General features: G+C 48.1%; 1 protein-coding gene across 13 annotated transcripts in view; it reads right to left on the bottom strand.

The window, feature by feature from the left end:
* Positions 1–26384, bottom strand: part of FGFR3 (fibroblast growth factor receptor 3) — a 93813-nt gene that overhangs the window by 27253 nt on the left and 40176 nt on the right. For 6 of the 13 annotated variants that reach the window (XM_027836112.1, XM_027836113.1, XM_027836114.1 and 3 more), the window contains exons 5-9: positions 21510–21563; positions 17048–17098; positions 3915–4084; positions 2870–2993; positions 2433–2623 (exon numbers count right to left, since the gene is read on the bottom strand). In XM_027836112.1, the coding sequence (XP_027691913.1) occupies positions 2433–2623; positions 2870–2993; positions 3915–4084; positions 17048–17098; positions 21510–21563 (590 nt within the window). The remainder of the gene's footprint in view (positions 1–2432; positions 2624–2869; positions 2994–3914; positions 4085–17047; positions 17099–21509; positions 21564–26384) is intronic. The other 7 variants (XM_027836118.1, XM_027836119.1, XM_027836115.1 and 4 more) reach the window with 2 other exon arrangements.

The following is a 26384-nucleotide window of genomic DNA, read 5'->3' as shown; positions in this document are numbered from 1 at the left end:
CACACACACACACACACACACACACACACACACACACACACACACACCTTGGCACTAAGAGACTGACACAAATGTCAGAACTGGAAGGGACCCCTTGAGAATCATATCGTTTATTCCATCGGACCCCTTGTTCTACAGATGGAGAAACTGAGGCCAAGACTTGTGTCGAAAGCCACATTCTATAAAGTATAGAATGACATGCAGTGTCGAAAGGGAAGTCTGTACCAACAGATGAGAGAAACTCTTGTTTCCTGATGGCCCTGGGAAGACATGTGCTATGCTCCATCACAGAGGGGCTTAGCAGGGATAGGCGTCTGTGACCTGACTTGGCAAATATGGTTTCAATTATCAGAGCTCCAAAATAGAGTTTGGAAGACAAAATACAAACTGCAGCAGCCGCCAGAGCCCAGCTGCTGGCTTGGCTTTTTTGAGCGGTTACATTTTCCACTAGGTAGAGGACATTTCTTTTTTAAAAAGGTCTGCGTGAGGAAAGCAGAAGATCACACAGACAGATGGGCACCCAGAGCTTCCAGGTTACATACCTCCCCCTCTGCCCCTTTCCCCCCTTTTCTTTTTTTTTTCTTTTCTTTTTTTTTTTAGGCAATTGGGGTTAAGTGACTTGCCCAGGGTCACACAGCTAGTAAGTGTGAAGTGTTTGGTCTGAGGCCGGATTTGAACTCAGATCCTCTTGACTTCAGGGCCAGTGCTCTATCCACTGCACCACCTATCTGCCCCCATCCACTGTGCCACCTAGCTGCCCCCCTCCCTTTTCTTCCCTTTGGAAGGTTCCCTTTGGAACCTTCCAAGCAGGTTCCAAATCACTAGATGAACAGTTCTCTTTGGGGCTTTGGTGTCTAAACCTTATTGGGTCTTTCTGGGAGACTTCTGTGCTGCTGTATGGGAAGGGGAGATGAGAGCCAAGGCAAATCATCTCCCCAAATTCTGAGGAGGAGCCAGAAGCACAGCCATAGGAGGGCGGACCTCTGTGCAGCTGACTCCTTGTGTAAACTGAGGATTATAAAAGCAGTCAGTACCGACCTCCTCCTCCTCCTCTGAACATATCTGACCTCTGCTATCAAGGAGCTGAAGAAAAGATCTGTATCATCATGACACCCTCTTGGAGTCTAACTTGTGGCAAAGCTTATTTGAGTCACATTCTATGGAGTTTGAAATTCGTCCCCTCCCCACCTGGAAACCAGAAGACAATCAGGTTGGATGTCATGGGAGAAGAAAGCATGCTGGTGGAAATGGACAGTGGCGAAGTCTCCCAAGGGCATGGCTGGCTTGCCCCAGACATCCCCACTAAGTGTCCTTTTCCTAATCCAACAGTCCTGTCTGACTAATAGGAATGAGGCAGACTTAGACTCAGCCTGGCGTGTAAGGCCCTCCACAAAGGCTTCATTATTCCTCTTGAGGCTCCTACTACTGGAAGAGATACAGAGGTCATCCTCAAACTGAGGCACGGAAGAGAACGTAGACTCCCTGGCATAGGGGGCATCGGGGGCAGGCTCTGAATCATGTGTGGGCTATTGAGAGGCGTTGATAGTTGAGGGCAGGCAAGGGGGAATGAGGGAGCACCATTCTAGATTTAAGGGACCTATTGTGAACAAAGGCAGAGTTAGGATAACGCAGGCCATGTCTGAGGGACAGAGGAGGGCAGTAACTCGAGAAACTGTGGAAGGCCTTGAATGATGGACAGAGGAGCTCGTACTTTATGCTATAGGCAAGTGGGAGCCACCAAAAATTCCTGAGCAATGGGGGAAATGAGGTCAGAACCATATTTTACGGTCCTTATATCAATAACCTGTATAGATTATTGGATGGTTATTGTTCCTGGATGTGAAGGGAAAACAATACTGAAACAAGACCTGTACGGAGACTGGCCCAAGCCAGAGGTGATGAAGGCCTGACCACAGGTAGAGGTAACAGATGCAAGAGAAGGAACCGATGGGATTCAGTGGCTGTCTACTAATCCAGGGTGAGCAGGACATGAAGCTTCACAAATGAGGATGATCAGGCCCCGTGGAGGAAGGAAGGGATTTGTGCTACTTATGGGAGAGAAGGTATTAGGTATCTGAATCCAGGCCTCCTAGCTCCCTGTCACAGAGGTGCCATTATCATCCCCATTATACAGATGAGGAAATTGGAGGCAAAAAGAAATTAAGTGACTTGTCCAGGATGACAGAGCTAGTAAGTGCCTGAGGCTGGATCTGAACTCCGGTCTTCCTGACTCCAGGCCCCTCATTCTGTCCCTGGCTCTAGCTAGCTGGTTTTGAGGAATGAATGAGATTATATTTGTAAAGCACTTAGCACAGTGCCTGGCACACAGTAGGTACAAAGTGTTGAAGATGGAGACAAATAAGTGAGAAAGAGGGAGAAAAAAATACTATTTCTTCTCTGGCCCCGCCTTTGTCCAGGACCTGGCTACGAACCTTGAGGACAGTGACGTATGGTGTTCCATCGGGGCCATATTTGCTGCCGTTCACCTCCACGTGCTTCAGCCACTGAATGTGGGGCTGCGCATCGCTGTACACCTTACAGTGGAATTCCACGTTGCTCCCCACGACCACAGTCTGATTGGCCGGGAGGCCGGCCTGCAGAATGGGCCGGTGTGGGGATCTCTCTGAAAAAAGACCAGAGAGGACCCAGCTCTAGACTTGCGGTTGGTAGGGGCGCTCACTCCCAGAGCCCTTCTCCACTAACCTCGGGGATGCCTCTCCCACCCCTGCCCACCACTCCTCCAAATACATACCCTGAACACAAATACAACCGTCAAATCCATATGCCCACTCAGCTGGCCAAGAAACTGAGGCTTGGAAGACTCTAGGAGGTACAATCAGGGAATGTCAGAGTGGGGGGTAAGACTCACCCAGGACATCCAGCGTGTATGTTTGCTGTATGCTGCCATACTTGTTCTCCACCACGCAGGTGTAGTTCCCTCGGTCGGAGGGCACCACGCTCTCCATGACCAGACTCCACTGCTGGTGTCTCAGCTATGAGAGGGGCCAATGGGAAACAGTGAGGTCATGGGCAGATCTCTCCGAGGGATGGACCACGGAACATCAGAGTTGGGAGGGACCTCAGAAAGGAGACTCTCCGATCTGGGGGGCTCTTGGAGGCCATCTGGTCCAACCCGCTCATTTTATAGAGGATGTCCAGAGACAGGAAGTGATTGGCCCAAGTCAAATAGTGAGACTAGAACCCAGGACAGCCCAGCCCTGATCTGCCTTTGATGAAAGAAAATGGCACTTTGGGGACTTTCCAAATTATACCCATCCTTCAAGGCCAACCTTGGACAGGGGGGACTCTTCCATGAAGCCTTCCCTGATCTTCCCTGCTAGGAATGATTTCTACCTTCTTCCCAGGGGTGCTTTGCTTGTTTTAAACATCAGATTTGGAGCACAAGGACCTGACTTTGAATTCCAGCTCTGCCATATACTATTTTTTTTTCTTTTTAAACCCTAGGGAGCTCCCAGAAAGGAATTCCCTCTACCAGAGCAGGTCTGGCACATCTTCTCCACAACTTACAGTCTGAGAGAATTGCTCAGGTCGTTGACAGGTTAAATGACCTTCCCATGGTCACACAGTCACCAGTATCAGAGATAGGACTCGCACCCAGATCTGTAGACCCCAAGGTCAGCTCTTTATCCACTATACCAGGCTGCCTTTCCTACTGGTTCAGCCTTAAGTTTTTGGTTTTGTTTCTTCTTCTATAAAATGACAAGCTTGGCCTCAATGACCTCAGAGGTCCCTTTGATGATGTTAATTATCCTACTTTGTATTGCAGGTATGGACCCTTTCTAGGCTCTTAGGGGCAAGGACTCTCTTATTTATCCCATCTTCCCCAAACACAGCAGATGCTGGGGATAATGAAGGGTTGCAGAGGGTACCAAACCCCAGAAAAAGTGTCTTACCTTAATTCCCCCAATCCGATGTTCTCCTTTGAACTCTCTGCCATTCTTCAGCCAGTAGATGGAGGGAGTGGGGTTGCCTGCAGCTGGACATCGGAAGCGGACTGTGTTTGCAGCTGGGACAGCGAGGAGTTTCTTATCCATTCGCTCAGGACGGGTCCAGTACGGGGCACCTGGAAATGAGAAAAAAAAAAAGATGGAAAAGATCAGAAGGTGGTGTTCTCTCCTCCTTCCATCACACCAAGACAAGCAGCTGAACCTCGTGACCTGAAGGAGTGAAGATGGAAAGGGGAAGGGCTAGAGACTTCATGGAGGGCAGAAAAACACATTGATCAAGGGACTGAGCTGCAAGAAAGCACAGAGCTCCAATCTAGTCTGACCCCTTTATTTTATAGAGCAGGGGACTGAGGCCCAGGCAGTGGAAGATGCTTGACCAAAGTCATCATCCAGGGAAGAAGGAGATAGCCAAACCAGGATTTGAACCCTGGTCCTTTGACGCCAAGCCCAGTGGTCTTCTGATCCACCAAGCAATAGGGAGGGCAGAAGTCTTATTAGGCAGGGCTCCCACCCTTGGGAACCCCAGAAGTTGGCTGGGGGGTCTGCTACTCACTGACTGCGTAGCTTGGGACAAGTTACCTTCCTCTCTAAATTATAATTTTCTTATGTGAGGAACGAGAGGAGTCAGATTCAATGATCTCTGAGGCCCTTTCAAGACTGGATATTTTTTGAGTCTGTGCTCTAGCATGCTTCGATGTATAGCCTTAGCAGAAGGCTTTGTACAACTGGTGAGACGATCAGGCACGAAATGCAGAAAGAACATGGAATTGGAGCCAGAGCACCTGGGTTGGCTGGGCAAGTCATGTTTGCTCTAGGCCTCAGTTTCCTCATGTGTAAAATGAGGGCTTTTTTTTTTTAATTGAAAAAATAACTCTAACTCGACAAACACCAAATAAAATGTCCATATACTTTGTAGAACAAACTAAGTCTGTACATGAAACCACAAATCTCTATTAGATAGAACGTGCATTTCCTTTGAAGTGTATATTAAATTCAACATGTAATTTTCAAAGCAAACCCGCTTGTCTGATTTCTTCGGCTTTTCTTCTTGTTCTACTCTCATTTATAAAATGAGGGCTAAGACTGGATGAAGGGCAGCTAGGTGGTACCATAGTGCATGGAGCTCTGGGCTTGGGATCAGGAAGACTCATCTTCATGAGTTCAAATCCGGCCTCAGCCACTTACTAGCTGTGTGACCCTGGGCAAGTCACTTAACCCTGCGTGCCTCAGTTCCTCATCTGTAAAATGAGCTGGAGAAGGAAATGGTAAACCATTCCAGTATCTCAGCCAAGAAAGCCCCAAAGGAGGTCACAAAGAGCTGGATACAACTGAAACGACCAAACAGAAAGACTAGATGACCTTTCTGTTGCCTTTCAGCTCTAAAATCTAACATCCCATGACCTTATGACTAGAACTGAATAGAAGATGAGGAGGGAGTATGTTATAGTAGAAAGAATGCTGAATTTTGAGTTTGTGGGCCTGGGTTCAAATCCTGGAAATGCCACTTGGTACCTATGTGACCTTGAGCAAATTACTTGACTTCTCTGGGCCTCAGTTTCCTCATTTGTAAAATGAGGTTGGACTAGATGATCTCTAAAGTCCCTTCCAACTCTACATCTATGACCCTTGTAATAGTTCTTTCCCACAGGGCTTTCAGGTTTACAAAGACCGTTAGCCCTTTCCTCGAGGACTAAATACTTATAAGATGAGGAGTGTTATCCCATCACACAGATGAGGAAACTGGAGGCTCACAGGTTAAGTAATGTGCTCAAGGTTACATAGTAAGTGCCAGAGGCAGAGCCTGAACTCTGGGCCTTTGACTCCAAAGCTGTGGCTTTTCCCAATGCACCACATGCTCTCTGGCCTCTCAGTTCTGGTCTGTTCCTCCAGGACACATGGCAACCTCCTCTGGTTCCCCTTGGCTGCTGAGGCCTGCTGAGGCAGGCACCTGGATGCGGGGACTGAGAACAGAACAGAAGCCAGCTCCCCTGGGAGTCAGAGGCACCGTGCCCAGGGAGCATCGCAGAGAGCCTCTGCGCCACTCCCTGCAGGGGTGCGGCTTTCCCCAAGCTGCTGGGGGAGGCCACCTCCCTCTCATTACAAATCCTAACAGCCAAGGGAGCCCTAATGATTTTATGGGTTTGCACACTTTTTAATATCTTCTCACAGTGCTGCTGGGTGTGCCTGGCCAACAGAATCTGTCCTACTGAGGCCTCCCCCCACCTTGCCCCACCCTGATGGGCAGGAGTATCCTGGCTCAGGCAGAGCACATCTTGTCAGAGAGTGGAGCCCAAGGGGGCGCATACCCCATTCCCTGTGCGGAAGGAGTCCCTGGTGTTAGTGCTCTGGGGCCCTTCAAAGAGAGGCTGACTGAGGAATTCCTACATCAGAAGAGAACCTTGCTGAGCTGGCTTCCAGCTTCCTCCCAGACTCAACTCAAGCACCCCCTCTATACAACTGCCCTCAGCTGCTTCGTGCCCCCTGACTACCTTGTATTTATTATATATGCATACATATACACACAATATATACATGTATGTGCAAACATCTACATACACATGTATGTGCAAACACGCAATAGATATATACAAGCAAAGTGCCTAAACACATGTAATATACAAATGCACACTGCACATGCATGCATACATACACAAACACAATGCACATATATGTACACACATCTAATCATACACATGTGCATATGCATAGCAATACACAATGAATATATGAACAATGCACCTAAATACACATATACACAATGCACCCAGTATACATGTGCACATGAATATGCACATATGTGCAAAAATATGTGCGTGTACGTGTGCACATAACACACTGTGTATATGTTCACACATACACGCACACAAATACACATGGATGAATACTATACTATAAACACACACATGTACACACATGTACACAAATATATGCAAACATGTGTGCTGTCTCCCCCATTTAGAATGAAAACTTGGTTGAGGGCAGGAGAATTTTTGCTTCTATCTTTGTATCTCTAGTGCCAGGCACACAGCAAGTTCTTAATAAATACTTAGTGATTGACTTAACTATTATCACTAAGTTTCGTGGCTATGGGCAAGTCGTGGAACGTCTGAACCTCCATTTCCCCACCTGTAAAAGAAGGGTTTTAGACTAGCTGACTTTAGCATTCTACTCCTGAACCCATGATTCCCCAGGCTAAGTGTCATAAACACGCCTCAGTTTCCCCAAACCAAAGGTGATGATTCTGCTATTCCAGCCTAGCTAGCAACTACTCCCCTGCCCTCTAATCCCCGCCCAGTCTTAGACGTGAGCAGGAGTGCTGATCTAAGCCTTTTTACAGCCTGGTTTTTCTCCTTGCATTTGGAGGCAATATTGTCTTGTTTAGCACTATTTTGGGGTTAGGCAATATTCACAGACAGGCAGAGCTGGCAGAGGCACGGGCCAGAGGAGATTTGTTCTATCTTTAAAGACCTGGAGATTCGCCTCTATTTGACCTCAGACCATCATCCTACTGCCAGGGACTGGGCCTGGTCATCTCACCAGCAGGACTGCCCACTAAGGATGTTACTGATGGAAGAAGCAAAAAGCTTTTAGGTACAAATGTACTCCTAAGAGCTCTCCTCTTAACAAATAGCAACAGACTGGAAACAGATCCAGGTGGATAACATTTGGGGAGCAGATGAACACACTGTGGTTCCCCAATAGAATGGAGTGCTATTGTGTCATAAAAATGAGAGAGATGATGAAAAAAAGACACGGGGGGGCGGGGAGGATACAAACGAAGGGGTGCAGAGCGAAGAAAAGAGAAGTGAAACGTACACATGGCCTCCAACCATGTAAACAGCAACAGAATCCAGAATACACAAAGGAACAAGAATTCAGCAGGGGATACACAAGCCAACAGGAAGCTCATTAGTATTTTATTAAAGTTAATAGACATATTTTTAAAAAACTCCAAATGGAATTTGTTTTCACATATAATTCCTTAAAATCTTCTAATTTTTGTCTCTGTATCCCGTATCTGAATCGCTAAATTATTATGCTTAGAATAATTTAAAAAGCAAAAATAAATGTAGAAACCCCAACAAAATATTCCACTGAGCTCGCCCGTCTCTAATTCCCTCTGCAAACACTTCGAGGTTAATCTTTCTAAAATGCTGTTCTGAGGCCCCTGATCAGAGGCCTCTGTACAAGATAAACTGCAGTGCACACTGAGCCCCTCTCCCTTCTTAGTTCCCTTAGCCCTTACTGTGTGCACCCCACAAGTGAGCACCTAATTTTATTGTGTTCAGTGTTCTCAGTTGTGCATTCCCAGTTTTGCCTCTACCCATCAGACTGAAAGCCCCCTAAAGACTGTGTTTAGGCCTTTTGAGAATCTCTCAGCACAGAGAAGCAAGTTTGGGATAGATTCCCAGAACTCTAAAAATTCACCTTTTCAAACAGGCAGCGGCTAGGTGGCCCAGTGGATAGTGCTGGGCCTGGAATCAGGAAGTTTATTGTTGTGCAGTTGTGTCCAACTCTTCATGACCCTATCCGGGATTTTCTTTTTTTTTTTTTTTTAATTTTTTAGGCAATTGGGGTTAGATGACTTGCCCAGGGTCACACAACTAATAAGTGTCTAAGGCTAGATTTGAACTCAAGTCCTCCCGACTCCAAGGCCTAAGCTCTATCCACTGAGCCAACTAGCTGCCCCTCTGGGATTTTCTTGGTGAAGATACTGAAGTGGTTTGCTAGTTCCTTCTCCAGTTCATTTTACAGATAAGGAAACTGAGGCAAACGGGGTGACTTGCCCAGGATCACGCAACTACTTAGTATCTGGCTGGATTTGAACTCAGGCCTTCCTGACTCCAAGCCCAGTGCTCTATCCACTATATTACTGAATCAGAAAGACGGTCATTCAAATCTGATCTCAGACGTGTTGTGACCGTTGGAATGTTTAACCTGTATTTGCCTCAGTTTCCTCAACTATAAAATGAGGGTCATAGTAGCATCTACCTCTCAGAGTTGTTATGAAGATCAAATGAGATGATATTTGTAAAGTGCTCAGTATACAGTTGGTGCTATACTAATGCTTAGTCCTTTCCCCTTTCAAATAGGTGCCTTCTCTGGGGCTTCCTTTAGCTTATGTGTGACTCTTCGGGAAGGGCAGAACGTGAGGGGAGTCATATCCAAAAAGAACTCCCAAATCCTATTTGTACCAAGATGCTTGACCCTATGACCCTAACTCGGACTGCCAGGAGGGAGGCTATGCCGAAGGGCTGGCTGTACAGGGAGACCGAAGCACATGCTGTGTGAATGCGGGTTGGTGAAACAGTGCTCTTTTTTGAGAATACCGACTCCAGAGTGGATTCCAAGGACCTGGGTCCAGTTCTCACCTCTGGGTGATCCTGGCCAAACCCCTACCTGCTCTGGGTGTCCATTTCCTCTCTGTAACATGAGGATGCCTTAGATGGCTTCCAAGCCCCCCTGAGTCTCTGGGTCAATGATCCCAGCAAGAGAATGACAAGGGAAGAGATTTGATGAGGGGGAGGGAGAGAGAGAGAGAGAGAGAGAGAGAGAGGAACTGTCCTCCTGAAGCAAAACAAAACTCCCCTGTCATTGGCACGGGGATCCATTGAAAAATCAGGCCTGGGCTGGAAGTCAGAGGATTCAGAGAGTAAGTCCATCCCCCCATTTTACAAAGAGGGAGACTGAAGCTCTAAGAGACTAAAGAATCTGCCCAAAGTCATATAAGTTGTCACTCGGACTCCAAATCTATGCGCTTCTCATGATGTCACACCTCCCACTTGAGTTCAAAACCCAGCTCTGCCACCTTAAAGCAGCTTGCTCCTTGGCTCCTCGATCTACCCTTCTGTGAAATGGAAATAATGATGCGTGCCCTGTGGTGGTGAGGATCAAATAGAGAGTGAATAGCTGTCAGAGTGCTTTGAATAAGTTCAAAAAGACCACAGTCATAAAATCTCTTCATTATCTAGGGCTCCACTCTCTCCTCCTGCTCCCTCTCTGAACCTTCCTCAATTATTCCCTTAACGAGGCTCCCTCTCCTCTCATCTCCTTAGTAATTACGGCAGAGGCAAGAAATGCTTTCTTGGTGTCTGAGAACAGGTTTAAAGTGTGGGAGCCCCTTCAAGGGCCACAGGGAGGATGGGGTGGGAGGGCAGGGCCCCTTAATCCAGGTTCCTCAGATCCTTTCCCTATCTGGGTCCTGGTTCCCTGGCATCTTGTGTAAGGGCTTGAGTTGAGTTACTGCCCAACCCCTGGAGCTGATGAGGCCCAAGTTCTGATCCCACCCCCAACTCCAGCCCCAACAGCTGAACTGGTTTTTCTCCTTCCTTTGGGCTCAGGCTGGAGCCTTGGTCTTCAAGCTGCTACTTGTGCTACTGAGAGAGAGAAGAGGCAGGTGGAAAACTTGGGAGTGGGGTAGGGGACACGAGACCCATCTCACAAAGGCATCTGGGCCTATTGAGTCTCCTCCGGCTAGGGGAGCCATCTGAACCCCCAGCATTGGGGGCCCAGAGATATGACTCCACAGCTTCCTCTGACTCCAGGCTCTGTATGTGTCCCCCTGCTCAGCTCAGGTCCCCTGTGAGATCCAGGGTTAGAAGATCTGGAAGGGAAGGAGGGTAAGGAAAAGAGGAAGGAGGAAGGGAAAAAGGGAGGAAGAAGGGAAGAGAAAAGGGAGAGGAAGAAGAGAGAGGAAGAAAGAAGAAGGGAAGAGAAAAGGGAAAGGAAAGGGAGGGGGAATCACAGATTCAGAGCTGTAAGGGGCCTTAGCAGTCATCTAGTCAGACTCTCTCATTTTACAGATGGGGAAACAGAGGCCCAGAGAAGGAAAGCATGCCTAGGGTCACACAGGATTCCGAGGTCAGTGCTCTTTTCTTTGTCCTACTGAAAAGGAGGAAGGAGGGAAGGAAAGAAGGAAGGAAGGAGGGAAGGAAGGGAGGGAAGGAGGAAGGAAGAAAGGAATGAAGGAATGAAGGAAAGAAGGAAAAGAGGGAGGAAGGAAGGGAGGAAGGAAAGAAGGAGGGAGGGAGGGAGGAAAAAAGGAAGGAAGAAGGCAGGGAGGGAGGAAGAAATGAAAGTAGAAAAAAGGAAGGAAGGGAAGAAAAAAGAGGAGGAAGAAAGGAAGGAGGAAGAAGAAGGAACAGAAGAGAAGAATGAAAGGGAAGAAGGCAAAGAGAAGGGGAAGAGACAGAGGAGGGGACTGACGCTTTCCCTGGCAACTCAGGCTCCTCCCTTGGTTAAAGGTGAGCTCTGCCACTACAAACAGGTAATGGGAAAAGCAAGCAAAGACGTGGGAGGAGGGAAGGGAAGCCAAGTGGGCTAACTGGTTTCTTCCCTGGGACCTGAGACAGCTGTCTGCCTCCTTAACCCCAATTCCTCTCGGCCCTTGGCCTTCTGGGCTCAGTTGGCCCCGATGGCTTTCTCCTACCCCACCTACGGAAAAGGCTGCTGCTGTTGCTTTCCCCTACCCCCACCCCGTACTCCTGGGGTCTGTCCCTGCAACTTGCCAGCCTGCCCCTTTAAGAACCAAGTTCAGCAGCAGCATACCCTTAGGGAAAAGCTCTCTTTTTAGGATTGGCCTTTCCTGAACTAGGCAGAGTGCCACTGTGGCCACTAACTAGCTGTGTGATCTTGGGTAACTCACTTCCCCTCCCTGGCAAGCTTAAAACAACAACCCAGATTGGGGTCACTTCCCAATGTCTGCCCACTCACCCGTTCCACAGAATTCTTCCTTGTAACAAAGTACGGCTGAACGAAACCAATCAATCACCCGTTAGGTCTGACCATGTGTGCCCTCCCCAATCTGCATGTAGGGTCCACCACTCTTGGCCAAGAGGAGGCCACTGGGCTGACAGACCAGAGTTCTGATGTCTCTGCATGTTCTCTGAGCCTATTTCCCCCTCTGGCAGTTATTCCTGCCCTGCTGCACACACAGGGCTGTGTTGAGGATCAAATGAAATAACATAGGACTTGAAAATGCTTTGTAGCTGGAAAGCCCTTTAGAAGTGAGCAGTTAGTAGCTGCATTATCAGGAGACTTTTCAGATCATGGGATCTAGACTTTGGGACAGTTAGGGCACTGAGTCCAATCTCATTTGACAGGTGAAGAAACTGAGGAAATCTAGCATCCAAGGCCCAGGTCTGAGCAGAGCCAAGGATCAAGCACACAGAGAGAGGCTCAGAAATATTAAATATTTAGTTCTCTTTTGGAGGGCCTCAGTTTCCCTTGCTGTAAAATGAAAAGATTGGACTAAATTGGCGGTTGTTTTTATTCCTTTGGTTTTTTCAAGGCAATTGAGGTTAAGTGACTTGCCCAGGGTCACACAGCTGGTAAGTGTCAAGTATCCGATCTGAGACTGGATTTGAACTCAGGTCCTCCTGACTCCAGGGCCGGTGTTCTATCCACTGTGCCACCTAGCTGCCTGGTGGTTTGGTTTTTGATAGCATACGCCATCATTAAAAAAAAATTATTGGGCACCTACTGTGTGCCAAATATTCTTGTCCTTCCAGAGAACATTAACAACTCAGGTGAAGGTGTCATAGTGTAGTGAAGAGAACCTAGGATTTGGTATCAGAAGACATGGGTCAAATTCTTGCCCTACTACTCATCCCCTCCTCTGTAAAGTGGGCTGGTGGTAAATCAGATGACCACTAAGGTGCACCCCCCCCCAAGCTCTACATTCTGTGGTCCCAGAACTGTCACCATTGTGATATAGCTACAAACAAAAGGAAAATTAACTGGGCTAATTATAAGACTCCTATTCTCCAGCTCCTGAAACTCTACTCCAGAGAAAATCAGGGCCTGGCTATTAGTGTCTCTCTGGAGTCACAAATCTTAGCCCCATGGAGGAAAGAACAATACCAGGGCAGGTGAAGGTGGGGCTGGGGAAAGAGACCAGCTGCCCTCTGGCAGGTACTGGGAAGGCCTGGTGCCCAATGTGGTTCCCGTGCCAAAGATCACTAGGATACCCGGGCCCTGAGTTCACCTGCCTGGGTAGCACTGGCTGCCAGCAAATCCCCGTATGTCTCCACACACTTTCCTTGGCTGCCTCTATCAGGGTGGGGGGCAGGGCCACGGCTGGCAGCTCGATCCTTCCAAGGTGTTTCAATCAGTTTAAAATAGAGTCACGTTTGAAGAGTTTAAATCAATGGCAATAACCAACCGTGACCCAAGGGGCCTAATAATGAAACCTGCTAGCCACCTCCTGGCCCAAAGAGATGGGCTCAGGCTACAGAATGTGAGATACGGAAATGACACACATATATATTTAAGCATACCAGCATGGAAATTTATTTTGCTAGCCTATGCATATTTGTTATAAGGGTTTTGTACTTTTTTTTCCCCCACCGGGGTGGGAGGGAGAGAAAATAAATGCTTGTTAATTGCAAAGAATTTAAAAACACACACTCTTGAGAACAAGGTGAGATGTCAAGACAAGATGCTAACTAGACTCATGCCTCTACCTCCACCAGCATCACACTTAAAACCAGAAGGGACCTTAGAGAGTGACTTCTACCCTCTTGTTTTATAGATAAGGAAACTGAGGCCCAGAGGGGTGAAGTGACCTAAGCTCACATAGCTAGTAAGTATGTGAAGCAGGATTTGAACTCTGGTCTTCCTGACTCTGACTCTTGCACTCTTTCCATGACTCTACCTAATAGCACTTTTTGTTATTTTTTTCAGTCATTTCAGTCATGTCTGACGCTCCGTGAACCCATTTGGATTTTTCTTGGCAGAGATACTGGAGTGGTTTGTCATTACGTTCTCCAGCTCATTTTACAGATGAGGGAACTGAGGTAAACAGGTTTAAGTGACTTATCCAGGGTCACACAGCTATTAAGTGTCTGAGACCAGATTTGAACTCAAGTCTTCCTGATTCCAGGGCTGGCTCTCTATCCACTGTGTTCATTTCTATTTGTAATAACAGCAATAACAGCTATGCCCATTTGAACAGAGCTTTTAAAGTTTGTTTACAGAGCACTTTCCTCACAACCACCGTGAGAAATAGGTAGGACAAATATCCCCACTTTTCAGATGAGGAAACTGAGGCTCACAAGTAATTTAGTAACAAAGTTCCCCAGCTCCTCAGGATCATAGATGGGGACTTCAACCCAGGCCTCCTGACTTCAAATTCAGTTCTCTCATAAACATGATTATCTGTCCATAGTGGGCACAGGGGTCAGAAGCCCCAAGGCCCTTGGGACTGCCGATTTCTAAGCATCTTGGCCTGAAGTCTCTCCTACTCCGGGGGCCTGAACTCTCCTGGCCAAAGGCATCCCACACAGCCAGAACCACCTGTCCCAGGGCAGCCAGAGGCGACTTCCATCCAAGGCCACCTTCCCAGGGCCTTGCTGGAAACAGAGGCGGAGGAAATTCAGCTGGAGTGGGGTGGCCCTGGGGGCTGGCCAACATTTTGAGGGGTGGTAGGGAATGGGGCAAAGGGCCAACTGCTAGGGCTCTGAGCACCTGGTCTGCCCTCCCCTCCTAGGACCCCCAGACAGACCCTGTCTCCACTCTATGAGTCTTTTGTGTGTCTTCTTTTTCTTCTCCATCATGGTACTGCCTTTGGCTTCCGCTGTAGATTTCTAATTTGTTCCTGGTTTTGTCCAAGGGCCCATTTCCCTCCGATTGCCGCTTTGTGTGTTGAGCCGTTACTGGGCATGTGGGGGTGGGGGAGGGACAGGGGATGGATGGACAGAGAACATAAACTCTGCCACCCACCTCGGGCAGCCGGCCTCCCCCAGATCCCCCCTTCCTTTCCTCCCTCCCAGGGTTCTAAGGATGGAGCCCACTGGGAGGTCAGACACACAACATATCTGCCCTGGGCTCTCTCTGACACCAGAGATACTCAGAAGCCAGAAGGACTCCTTGCCAGGCAGTGTGCGGCCAGAAGATTCTGAGGTCACTGGGTCATTCAGTCTGACACCCTCATTTTTAGAGAAGATGAGCTGAGGGCCCAAGAGGTCAAGTGATTTGCTCAGGGTCACACAAGTAATATGGCTAAGCTAGGACCCAAACAACAATTCTCTAATTCCAAATACAGTCTCCCCCTTTCCATTGGTGACCAGCGTTCAAATCTGGATTCTGTTGAACTCCATTTCCTATATGCAAAATGGAGAGGCTGGGATAGACACTCTCTCAGGTTCATCCCAGCTTAAGACCTCAGGATCTAATCAGCTGTCCTACCACTACCTTCATCACAGGAGGCCTTTAAATGGAGATGACCATTACTCAGGTCCATGTTAGAGCTGATGCCTTCAGAGGGTCTGAAGTTCTAACTGATTCTAAAACAGTATTTTCTTCCTGTCTTACAAAAGTAGTTTAAACACAATCTATTCCATTGTCACACATCTCCCCCTACCCCCAAAATATCATCAACCCTATCTGACCTTGGGCAAAAGCCCCTTTCTTTCCCTGAGCCTCAGTTTCCTCCTCTGTAAGATGGGTGGGGGTTGGATTAGAAGATGGCTAATGTCCATTTCAGCTCCAAATCTCCTGAAATTCCTATGAAAATCAGGCATGCTGTTGACAGGGGCAGAGGTGGGTTTTTTTTTTTGTTTGTTTGTTTAAAGAAAAGGAGGCAATTCATTTTCACCCTTTAAAAAATGCACAAACCAGCATTGGCTAGGGACCATAAATCACTGACAAGGAAATAAGCTTGTTGGTGAAAAACAGGTGTGCACGTATTTATGTGTATGTGGAGTAGTAATGGGGGAGGTGGGAAGAGGGGAAGCATAGGGGCGTGAAAGAGCAGAAAGGGAAAAAAATTTGTCAGTGCTATAGGGTGAACGGGTCTTGGGACCATGTACACCCCTCAACAAAAGCAGACTGACCAGTACCAGCTCTTTCCAGGGTCCTTCACTTGACATGTACTCCCTCCCCATCCACTGATCATTTACTTACTGGGGGAAAGGCTGTGACCACCCATCTTTACTTAAATGACCAATTAAAACTGGGCACTGCACTTGGAATAATTAACAGGCTGAACATTCGTTGAATAATTAGGACAGGCCTCGTCATTCTGCCCGAGCCGGAATCCAGTCTAATTGTATAATGGGCCTAATGGAGGCCTGGACCGAAAGGGCGATGTAATTGGCCGTAACATCGCTTCTTTAAAGGTGCTGCAGACCCTGAATAAACAGATACAATTTGGGGAGAGAGATGATTTTGCTTCTTTCCTGTGGTGGGAGAAGACAGCTGGACAGCCACTGAGATCTGAGGCTGGCTGCTGAAAGTAACTTGGCTCTGGTAATCCCAGGGCAGGCAAGAAGGGAAGGGCCCAGCTCTTCCTCCCGATTAGGAGAAAGGCTCACCCCCACCTGCTTTCCAGTCACCTTGTTCACACTTGTTTTTAACGCACTTCGCTTGTGATGTTGTATATTACAGTCATCTGGGATGGTGTCTGCTAGTGCTCTTTCCTCCCAAATCACGTTTAACTAAGTTACATTTATTTGTATTTCTTTTAAAAAAATTTTTTCTGCTATATCCTTGTCTCCCCCATTACAATGTAGGCTCATTGAAAGTAGGGGTTATTTAATTCATCTTTGTAGCCCCAGCACCTGGGACAGTGCCCTGCATACAGTAGGCACTTACTAAATGCTGGCTGATTCCACTACTGGACTGTGAGTTCCCAACAGGCAGGGCTTGATCTATTCTTTCCTTTGCTGTTGTTTCAGTAGTTTTTCAATCGTGTCCAACTCTTTATGACCCCATTTGGAGTTTCCTTGGCAAAGATACTGGAGTGGTTTGCCATTTTCTTCTCCAGCTCATTTTACAGATGAGGAAACTGAGGCAAACAGGTTTCAGTGACTTGCCCAGGGTCACAGAGCTAATAAGTATCTGAAGTCAGATTTGAACTCACGAAGATGCAGCCTACCTGACTCCAGGCCTGGAGCTCTATCCACTGGGCCACCTACCTGCCCTTCTTTCCTTCCACTCCCCCAAAACTAAACCTAATAGAGGGTGGGGCAGAAATCCATATTATGGGAGTTAGAGAAGAGAACTTCATAAAGTCTGTCAAAGGGGTAAGGGGGTGTCAATCATTCCTTTCTACCCGTCTGCTGTAAAGCCTTACTCACCATGGAGAGGCAGGTGAGGAAGGTCGGGCTCCGCTGGTTGCTCTGGCACAGCTAGGGGTAAATTGTATATGAAGAGATAATCAGTGCATACAGAGCTCTGCATTTTAGCCCCCAAAATGTTTTCATATCCATTCTCAGAAACATGTGCAAACAGCCATGTACAAACAAGAGGGACGCGGCATCAATGGGAGACAATCCACAGGGAGGGGACTAGAAGAAACTGTGTAGAAGGCAGGGTTTTAGCTGGGACTTGAAGGAAGGGATAGGGGCCTGTGGAATGTCTGGTGCGAGGAACAGCAAGGAGGGGGGTGGTGTCATTGAGTACATGGATGCGAGCAGAGTGTGAGAAGACTGGGAAGGGGTGTGTGTGTGTGTGTGTGTGTGTGTGTGCGCGCGCGTGCGTGTGTGTGTGCGTGCTCTGAAGGGCTTTGAATGCCAAACAGAGGATTTTTTATTTGATTCTGGAGGTAAGAAGGAGCCACTGGAATGTACTGGAATGTCACACCTGCTGAGTGGCGGATGGACCGGAGTGGAGAGAGACTTGTGGCGGACAGACCTGCCAGCAGGCTATTGCAACCGTCCAGGCGTGAGGTGGTTAGGAAAGTGAGCCTAAGAAAATCTAGTCTTTTGTCCAACAGCTGAAGCTATTGAGGAGGCAGAGCTCCTCAATCCATCCCAAGTCTGTCAAGCGCTAGTCTAAACGCTCTTCTTTTGTTTGGGGGGTGGAGGTGGAATGGAGTGGCTGGGAGTTCCCTGAATATCTGTGCCCTCTTGAAAAACATCAGATACTAGGCATTACAACTGGAGAGAACCTTAGAGATGACTGAGTCTAGCCTTCCCTACACTTTTTTTTTTTTGTGTGTGGAGAGGGAAACTGAGGGCCAGAGAGGGTAAAGGGTAGGTCCAAAATCGCATAGGGAATAAGTGGTAGGAATTGGAAGGGAGTGTGACTTCACAGAGTTGGAACGCTGTAGGCCTCGTGTTCCACTAGTCTCTTCCCTACCCCAAGCCATGTGGCTGAAGACCTCAAGAGACGGGGAACTCATTACCTCTCCCAAGGCAGCCCACTCAACCTCTGGACAGCTTGATGGTTAGTTAGGAAGCCTTCCCTTATACACTGCGCCAAAATCTACCTCTCTGACCCCAAATCTGGGGTTCTTTCCACTGCACTGTGTCTCCAAAATAAATGCCTCGGGTGACATTCAGTTCAAAACAATCCAGTTAAAGTTTCTACCAAAGATGGGAATTTCCCTTTCACCTCTGGTCTCAACAGCCTATGGGGCCTTCAGGCCTCAAATGTGTAGTGGGCAAGAGCCAAGGAATGAAGGTGCCTGCAGCTGCTGCCCCAGGCGCAGGAGCACCCTTGTATCTGGGACTCAACAGTCTACACCTACCTTCCTACCTACTGCCTGGCTTCAGGCCTCTCCTGCCCACTGCAGCCCTCAGACTGGATCTGGCATCTCAGCCAAAGTGGAGAATGGGGCTTTTTATATCTTCACATGTGTGGCTTGCATGACCCTCCCTTCCCCAGCATACTTTCTCTCTCTCTCTCCTCCCTTTCCTCCAAGAAGAACAGAGAAAGCTTCTCTAACCTGGGCTAAAAATACACGTGGCATCTCAAAAAAAAAAATATCCATACGGGGGCAAAAGAAACACACACACACACACACTCTCTCTCTCTCTCTCTCTCTCTCTCTCTCTCTCTCTCTCTCTGTCTCTCTCTCTCTCTCACACACACACACACACACACACTCACACACTCCCTCCCTCCTCTCGGGCACAAAAAGTCCTTCATTTGGGGATCCTGGTTGCTAAGATCTGCTGATGTTTGCTGCTATTTTGTGCAGGGAAGAAGGGAGAACTGTGCCTAAATGAGGAGGTTTGTCCCTCCCATACCCCACCCCCCCATATTCATGAATAAGCTTCGGCAGCCCACAACGGCTGCTGATGGGGCCACTTGGCACCTGAGCCTGTAATTACCGCCCCTCCCCTTACGAGGCTCCAGGGGAACAGACCCAGGACAGTGAGGACCTGTCTCAGAGAGGCTGGATGCTGAGCGCTGAAACGTATTTCCAGCCAGCCTGAAGAGAAGCCAACATACATACAGCTGACCTGGAACTCAAATACAGGGTATTTGTTGACCAAGACACACACACACACACTCTCTCTCTCTCTCTCTCTCTCTCTCTCTCTCTCTCTCTCTCTCTCTTTCTCTCTATCTCTCCAAGGTACATGTTAAAAAAAAGACAAACCACCCAAGCCAAGATCATTGCAGACAATCTGATGAGAGCCCAGCCCAATCCCAAAGCATTAGCGCAGGAGGACACAGTGCCCCTGAACTCAGGGAGCCCACAGGGGAAGGTTAAAAAAAAAAAAGCCTTTCAACAAGGGAGGGGCCTCTCCAAGGGCCCCCATTCTCCCTGTGCTGTGGCCTAGGGCCCCTCATTTTCCATGCCACAACTGTCTTTGGGCGGCTGCTTGGTTCTGTTTCTAAGTTCTACTTGAACAAACGCTGATTAGCTGCCTAATGCTAGGGAGATATTGAGTTTAGAGGAGACACAGCCCCTGCCCTCCACAGTCTAGTCTGACCATTAACAACACCTAGCACATGTTCAGAGCGCTTTAAGGTTTACATACAGAATATTATCCTCAAATCTGGTGAAGGAGAAGGACAATTGTGTTTACCCTCATGTTATAAATGGGAGGGCCGAAGCTCAGAGAAGCTTTGTCTACATTTGTCTGATTTGTCTGTAATCACAAAGCAAGTAAATATTTGAGCTGGGTTACAAACCAGTCTTATATGACCAGTGCTCTTCCCAGTATGCTCTGATAACTGCCTTGGAAAGGGGAAACAAGTCACTCTGTGAGGTCCAAAGGAAGTTATTACCAGTGGGGATGGGGGAAGAGAATCATGGTAGGCTTCCTGGAAGAGGTGGTATAGTGGACTGGGCCCTGGAATCTGAAAAAGGAAGATCTGGTTTCAAGTTCCACGGAAAACAGCAATATTGTTCGATGCAGAACTGTGAATGCCTGGGCTCTTCTCAGCAACACAGTGACCCAAGACGATCCCAAAGCACTCATGATGAAGCATACTTTACACCTCCAGAGAAAGAACTGATATTTCTTACTTCCTTCTTTTCATTTTTTTTCTTTCATTTGAGTCTTGTTGTACAAAATGACTAACACGGAAATGTTCTACGTGATTGCACATGTATAACCTATATCTGATTGCTCACTGTCTCAGGGAGGGGGCAGGGAGGGATAGAATTTGGAACTCAAAACTTTGAATAAAAATGTTAAAAATTTAAAAAACAAGCAAATTCTACCAGAGGCGTTTATTGGCTGTGTGACCCTGATCGAATCATTTGACTGGTCTGTGCTTCTCCCGTGTATTTCTATGAACAAAGGCTGGAAGGCTAGAGGCTGGAGGGTGGAGCAGATAGACCCGTCCAGCTTGGGTGGGCTGAACAGAGAGAGAGAGAGAGAGAGAGAGAGAGAGAGAGAGAGAGAGAGAGGGAGAGGAGATAAGTGTGAGACCGCAGTGTGCCATCCACCACCATTTTTCAGTCTCCCTCCTTCTAGACTCCAGTTTTTCCAGGACAGGGCTAGGTAACCTCTGTATCCTTGTTTCAGGGATATTGAAAGGTACCATGGCATTCTGGGTACTGGATTTTGAGTCAGGAAAACCTGGGTTCAAATCCTGCTTTAGGCACTCTACTAGCTGTGTGGACCTGGGCAAATCTCTTAATGTCTCTCAGCCTCAGTTTCCTCCTCTGTAAAAATGGGCATAATAAAAGCACCTACTCCCTGCCAGAGTTGTGGTGCTGATATTTATAAAGCTCTCAGCAAACACTACAGAAACATCTGCTATTGTTATTTATCCTCAATATAATTCACATTTCTACAGTGTTTTAGGGTTTACAAAGCACTTTTTTTACCCAAAACCTTGTGAAGTAGTGAAATTATTAGCACTCTTATTTTAAAGATGAACAAAATTGAGGCCCAGAGAGGGCAAAGTCCTGACTCACCCAAAATGGGGGAAAGTTCAGAAGGCACATTCTCACTCCCAATCTTATGTGACCTAGGAGAGTTTACTGTGCGCTGACCTGGTCAGAGTTCGAAGGAGGTGGGAAGGTAACAGGGCAAAGGGGTTGGAGGGGGTGCGGACAAGGATTTCTTCCCACCTGGGGCAGGCGATCCAAGCCCTCTGATGGGTCAGCTAGGCCCCAGGTCTAGAGAAAGCCCACAGGCAGAAATTAAAGATGCATCTGGTTGAATAATCATGTTTTGCTCCCTTCAGCAAATTAAGGAGCCTTTCCAAGCATCCCCAAGGAATGACAAGGCCAGAGAGACTGCTTTCAGAGTGAATGTGTAACCCCACCTTGCAACCTCCATCTGAATAAAGCACCCACTGCCTCCCCCACCCCCCAAAAAGAGAAAAAAAGTACCCTCAAGCCCTTACCTGTGTCTTCTCCTTCATCCTCATCATCTTCATCATCACCAGAGGATGGAGACTCTTGGAAAATAGAAAAAGGTGGGGAAGAAGGAATGGGGAAAGAAAGAGCATCCATCACTCCAGGTCTGAGAGGGCATCTAGCCTGGATTAGCCAGGGCTACAAGCTATTCTCAAACCAACAAATAAACTTCACACCCACCTCTTGCTCGTGTGCATATCAAGTCCTCACTATCAGAAAGTAACCCCTTATCTGGCCAACCAGAAGCATGGTCTCAACTCCGAATACCCAGAAAATAGGAGTCTTGGACAAGGTCACTGACAGAATCTGAGTGTCTGAGGGAACACACAGACCAGCCTCCTTGTAAGGGCAGGAATCCCTTGTAGACCTTTACAAAGGGAGGGAAAGAAGTGGGTGTGGGTGTGTTCACTCAGCCTCTGCTTAGATACTTCCTGGGATGGAGGGCTCAGTGTTCACAATGCAGGTCCCTTCCATTGCTGGATGGCTGTTAGGAATGATGGGTAAAGATGCATACTGTGCTTTGAAAGCCTTCAGTGTTATTATGAACAGAAAGTCCCTAGGCAGATAAAAGGACTCTTGTCTATGTGGCGTCCTTTACACTTTCAAAATGGCAGTCTTTCTTTTCTTTCAGGCAACTGGGGTTAAGTGACTTGCCCAGGGTCACACAGCTAGTAAGTGTCAAGTGTTTGGTCTGAGGCCGGATTTGAACTCAGGTCCTCCTGACTTCAGGGCCAGTGCTCTTTCCACTGTGCCACCTAGCTGCCCCCCAAAATGGCAGTCTTTCTTGAGATGTGGGGAACACAAATAATTAAAATTGCTTTAATTTAACACGTCTGCTTGTTTTTGGTCTCCTCCATTTATCTTACCACTTTCTTATCTGACAACGTGACTACTTTGCTTAAAAATCTTCCATGGCTCCCAACTGCCTCTCCAGCATTTGAAGCCCACCACAGCCTAGTGAAAAGAGTTCTCCCTGCCACACATACTGTGCTCCAGCCCCAAACTGGAATAACTCTCTATGCAGTGAATTTACTGGGCCTCTGTACCTCCCCTAGCCTGTGCCTCAGGTGCCTTCCTCCTTTCCTTTCTTCTCTTGGCCAATCTCTTCTGGTCCCAGCTCAAAACGGTTACTTCCTCCAGGAAGCCCACCCACCCTGCAAACAAGCTTCCCTCTGCTTGTTTCTCTCTACTGCCCTGTCCTGTGGAACTGTGAACTACAGTTATCCACGTAAGCTCTGAGGGCAGGGCTCCTGTCTTATCTAAACCTGGTCTCCAGAACACAACAGGAGATCTACAAATGCTTAACAAACAAACAAACCAAAAAAATCATCGATAAAAATAATAGTAGTCAGTGAAGTTTTAAGAGCACTCTAAAGTTGTTACAGTACTTTCCCCACCATAATAATCCTATAAGACAGGCAGTACCATTATCCCCACTTTACAGACGAAGAAACTGAGTCTCAGATGCGGGAAATTATTTGCTCATGGTCACACAGCTAATAAGTGTCAGAGTCAGGACTCGAACCCAGATCTCCTGACTTTAAGATCAGCTCTCTCTTCCTTGCACCGGGGCTGCCATAAATTATAAAGGACATAGTGGATCAGTGGAAAGGAGGGCTGGATTTTGAGTCAGAAGCCCTCTCATCCTGCCAGGTACCACCTCGGCAATTCTGGGCAAGTTATTTAACTTTTCTGGACCTCTGCAAAATAAGGGGCTTGGAGGGAGAGCCCTGTAAGCCCTAAGTTTATGGTCTTCCCAAGCCACGGCTTTTCAGTCAGGGCACAGGCCCCCGTGCCAAGGGCTCAGATTAACCAACCCCTAGGGCCAGGGGTTAGTGGGCCCTGCCTGAATCCCTGCAGGCCTGTCCCAACTAGGATTGGGGATGACAGGGTCCAGAGGGTGTTGAGAGGAGACACAGCCAACCCTAGTCATCAGCCCCAGAAGTCTGGCAGGTGAGGAGGGAAGCACAGTAAAGTCAATTGACTTTAGCTTCAAGAACCCCCTCCCCGATTCACCGCCCTCCCCCCAGCACCTCGCCTGAGGTGGGGTCTGTCATTTCTGGCGCTAGAGGAGAACCTGTCTTGTTGTTCTTTGCAGACCGGGTCCTCTCTGGGCTCATCCTCTCTGCTCAGGCAGGCCGTGTACTAAACAGGAGACCAGAATTGGAGGGAGAGCACTTGGCTTTGAGTCACCCCTCTATTTACTATCTGTGTGACCTTGGGCAAGTCACTTCAGTCAATCAACCAACATTCATTAAGCACCTACTATGTGCCGTGCACTTCTGAGGGTCACCTGGAAGCTCCCTTTTGACTCTAAATGCTATGAGCCATTATGACAGGCGTGTATTCCCCAGACAATAGGGGAACATCCCCATGCTCAGGATCATGGGAAAAGCCCCCTCTCCCCACCTTGCCAATGCCAAGTCTACAGGACAGGTGGGCACTGAGCCCCTGCTCAGTGAGTGATAAATGTGCTACCCTTCTACCAAGATGACATACTCCTTTTACTCCCATTGGGAGAAGAGGGACTTTGCACTGTCTCCAACCGTGGGGATGAGCGTTAGTAAGCCATTCACACCCTCACCCCATCCTCTAGACCAGAAGCGTCAACCAAAGATCTTACCCAACGTGGCCTACAACACACCTGAATGTGACTCAGACCGGTTAAAATGGAATTGGCAAACATTTAACAAAATCAGTAGAAATTCAATAAAACAGATAATACCACATTTTAAATCCTAGTCCGTGTGCAGTCTGCAGGGATCTGCATGTACCATTCAGTGGCCCCCTGTTTCTGTTTGACACCTCTGGTCTAGACACTCTCTGGTCGGGTCAACATCAGAGAGTAAAGCCAACAGTGGGCGTCTGGACCCGTGACTGTGGCCTTATTCACGTCGTGCTCTAACGGGTCAGAAGACATTTCAAAACCAGCCACTGCTCCTGCCTTGGGTCAAGTGGGAAGAAACACGATACTTGAGCCGGAGGGCTACAAGAGGCCCCAGGGAACCTGGCACTTTCCTCGGCTTCCCCAAGACCACCGCTGCCTTGGCTGTGATTTCCAGAGGGCGAGGGCACCTGTGATCTTGCTGGGCCAACATCAGGAGCATGCAGATTACAGTCTACCTCCTCGCTCTCAGCCTGTGTTTCTCTTATCCAGGAGCTTCCATAAACCACTCCTAGAACATCCCTACCACCCAGGGTGTCCTGGGAAGCCCCCTCTTGGCCATCTTACATTTCCTGGGTGGACTTGGGGGCATCTTTTTGTTAAAATATATTTAGGACCAGAGGGCTATAAATCTAGATTTAAAGTAAGGGACAGAAGAGTTAGAGCCAAAAGGGACCTTGGAGGTCTTTGAGTGCAAGTCCTCATTTTACAGATGAGGAAAATGAGACCTAGATTTGCTATGGTCACATAGGTAGCAAGCAGCAAAGCCAAAATTTAAACCCAGGTTCTCTGGCTCCCAATTCAGTGCTCTATCTACCATGCTACCTTGCTGCTCTCTGCAGCTATTATCACACGGTTCCTGGTCATTATGATCCCTGGGAAACACGCTAGGCTGTTGATACTACCCTCGTTTTACAGATGGGGAAACTGAAGTATAGAAAAGGATAAGACTTTGCCTGCCATAAGTCAGTGGCAGAGCCTCGCTGTATACAGGCGTCTCCTCACCCCAAGTCTGATACCCTTTCCTCTGGGCAATGTTGGGGTATAGGTTAAGGGCACCCAAACAGAAGATGGGGGGAGGTTGTGGGCAGGCTCTCCCTGAAGTGATAGCCTCCCAATTCCTGTGCTACTGCTGGGGGCCCCTCTGGAGCTCCTTCCCTTGCTCTAACTACAGCCCTGGCACAGGACAGAGAACTGGGCAGAATCAAATGGGGGGGGAGGGATGGAGAGCCGTGAGCCAGGACCACCAGGAAAGAAGCTCAAATTACCTATTTATGTTGGGGTTATTATTAGCCATGGGGGTGGAGGGGTGGAAGGGGGGAGGGGGGGGCCAGGGCTGGAATGGAGGTGGAGGGAGTCCAGGGAGGGGAGTAGTGGAAGAAAGGAGACAGGGTTCCTTAAAAATTTTCACTTTACCAGCCCTCAGGTTGGCTGGCTGCTTCCCCCAGGCATGTCCTCACTGAGACACTCTTCCTCTTAATGCAGTCCCTCCCCCCAACAATATGAGCTGTCCTATCAAAGGTAATGAGCTCCCTGTCACAGGAGGGCTTCAAATTCAGGCAGTACAAACCATTTACTCTGTTGACCTAGAAGCCCATGGAGACCCCATGAAGCCCTGAGGTTAGGTGATGGTAATCATCTTTGAGGCCAGAGCCTGTCAGGCAGTCTTCCCCAAAGGGATAGACACCTCTCCTAGCCCACCCCTCCCTGGACACGTCCTGAGGCTGTCCTGTCTTAATAACTGTGCCAAGTTAAATGGCCCCGGGGGAATCTAATTCCTCTCTTAACCATTTAATTGATGTAACCTTGAAATGTCTGGCCAGGCCTTCGCAGGGAGCTCGATGCAAAACAGATGTGGGCAAGGATGGGTTGGGAACAGATGGGATTTTTAATCTATGGGCAGAACGGAACTGAACCACAGAGGCTTCTGGTTATGTTATCAGGTAAGGGGAGAAGCCGCAGGGCCAGGGGACAGGAACGCTTGGAGGGATGCTGGGATGCTTTCGGTTTCTTGGGGTTTCACAAGAATCCACCTCTCATTTGGCATAGCCTGGGAAACTTCACTGGGCACGTACCAGGAACAAGTAGGTGACAATTGGTTGATTCTGCTAAAGCAATTTCTATTTACTCACTTTTTTTTCCCTCATTCTTTATTCCCAGGAATGGCTCAGTGGGTAAGGAAGTGATGTATTCATCA

The sequence above is a fragment of the Vombatus ursinus genome, unplaced genomic scaffold (assembly GCF_900497805.2).
Source record: "Vombatus ursinus unplaced genomic scaffold, bare-nosed wombat genome assembly UNPS02014818.1, whole genome shotgun sequence".
NCBI lineage: Eukaryota > Metazoa > Chordata > Mammalia > Diprotodontia > Vombatidae > Vombatus > Vombatus ursinus.
Note: the sequence above shows the minus strand (reverse complement) of the source record. Positions and strands in the feature narration are given on the sequence as shown.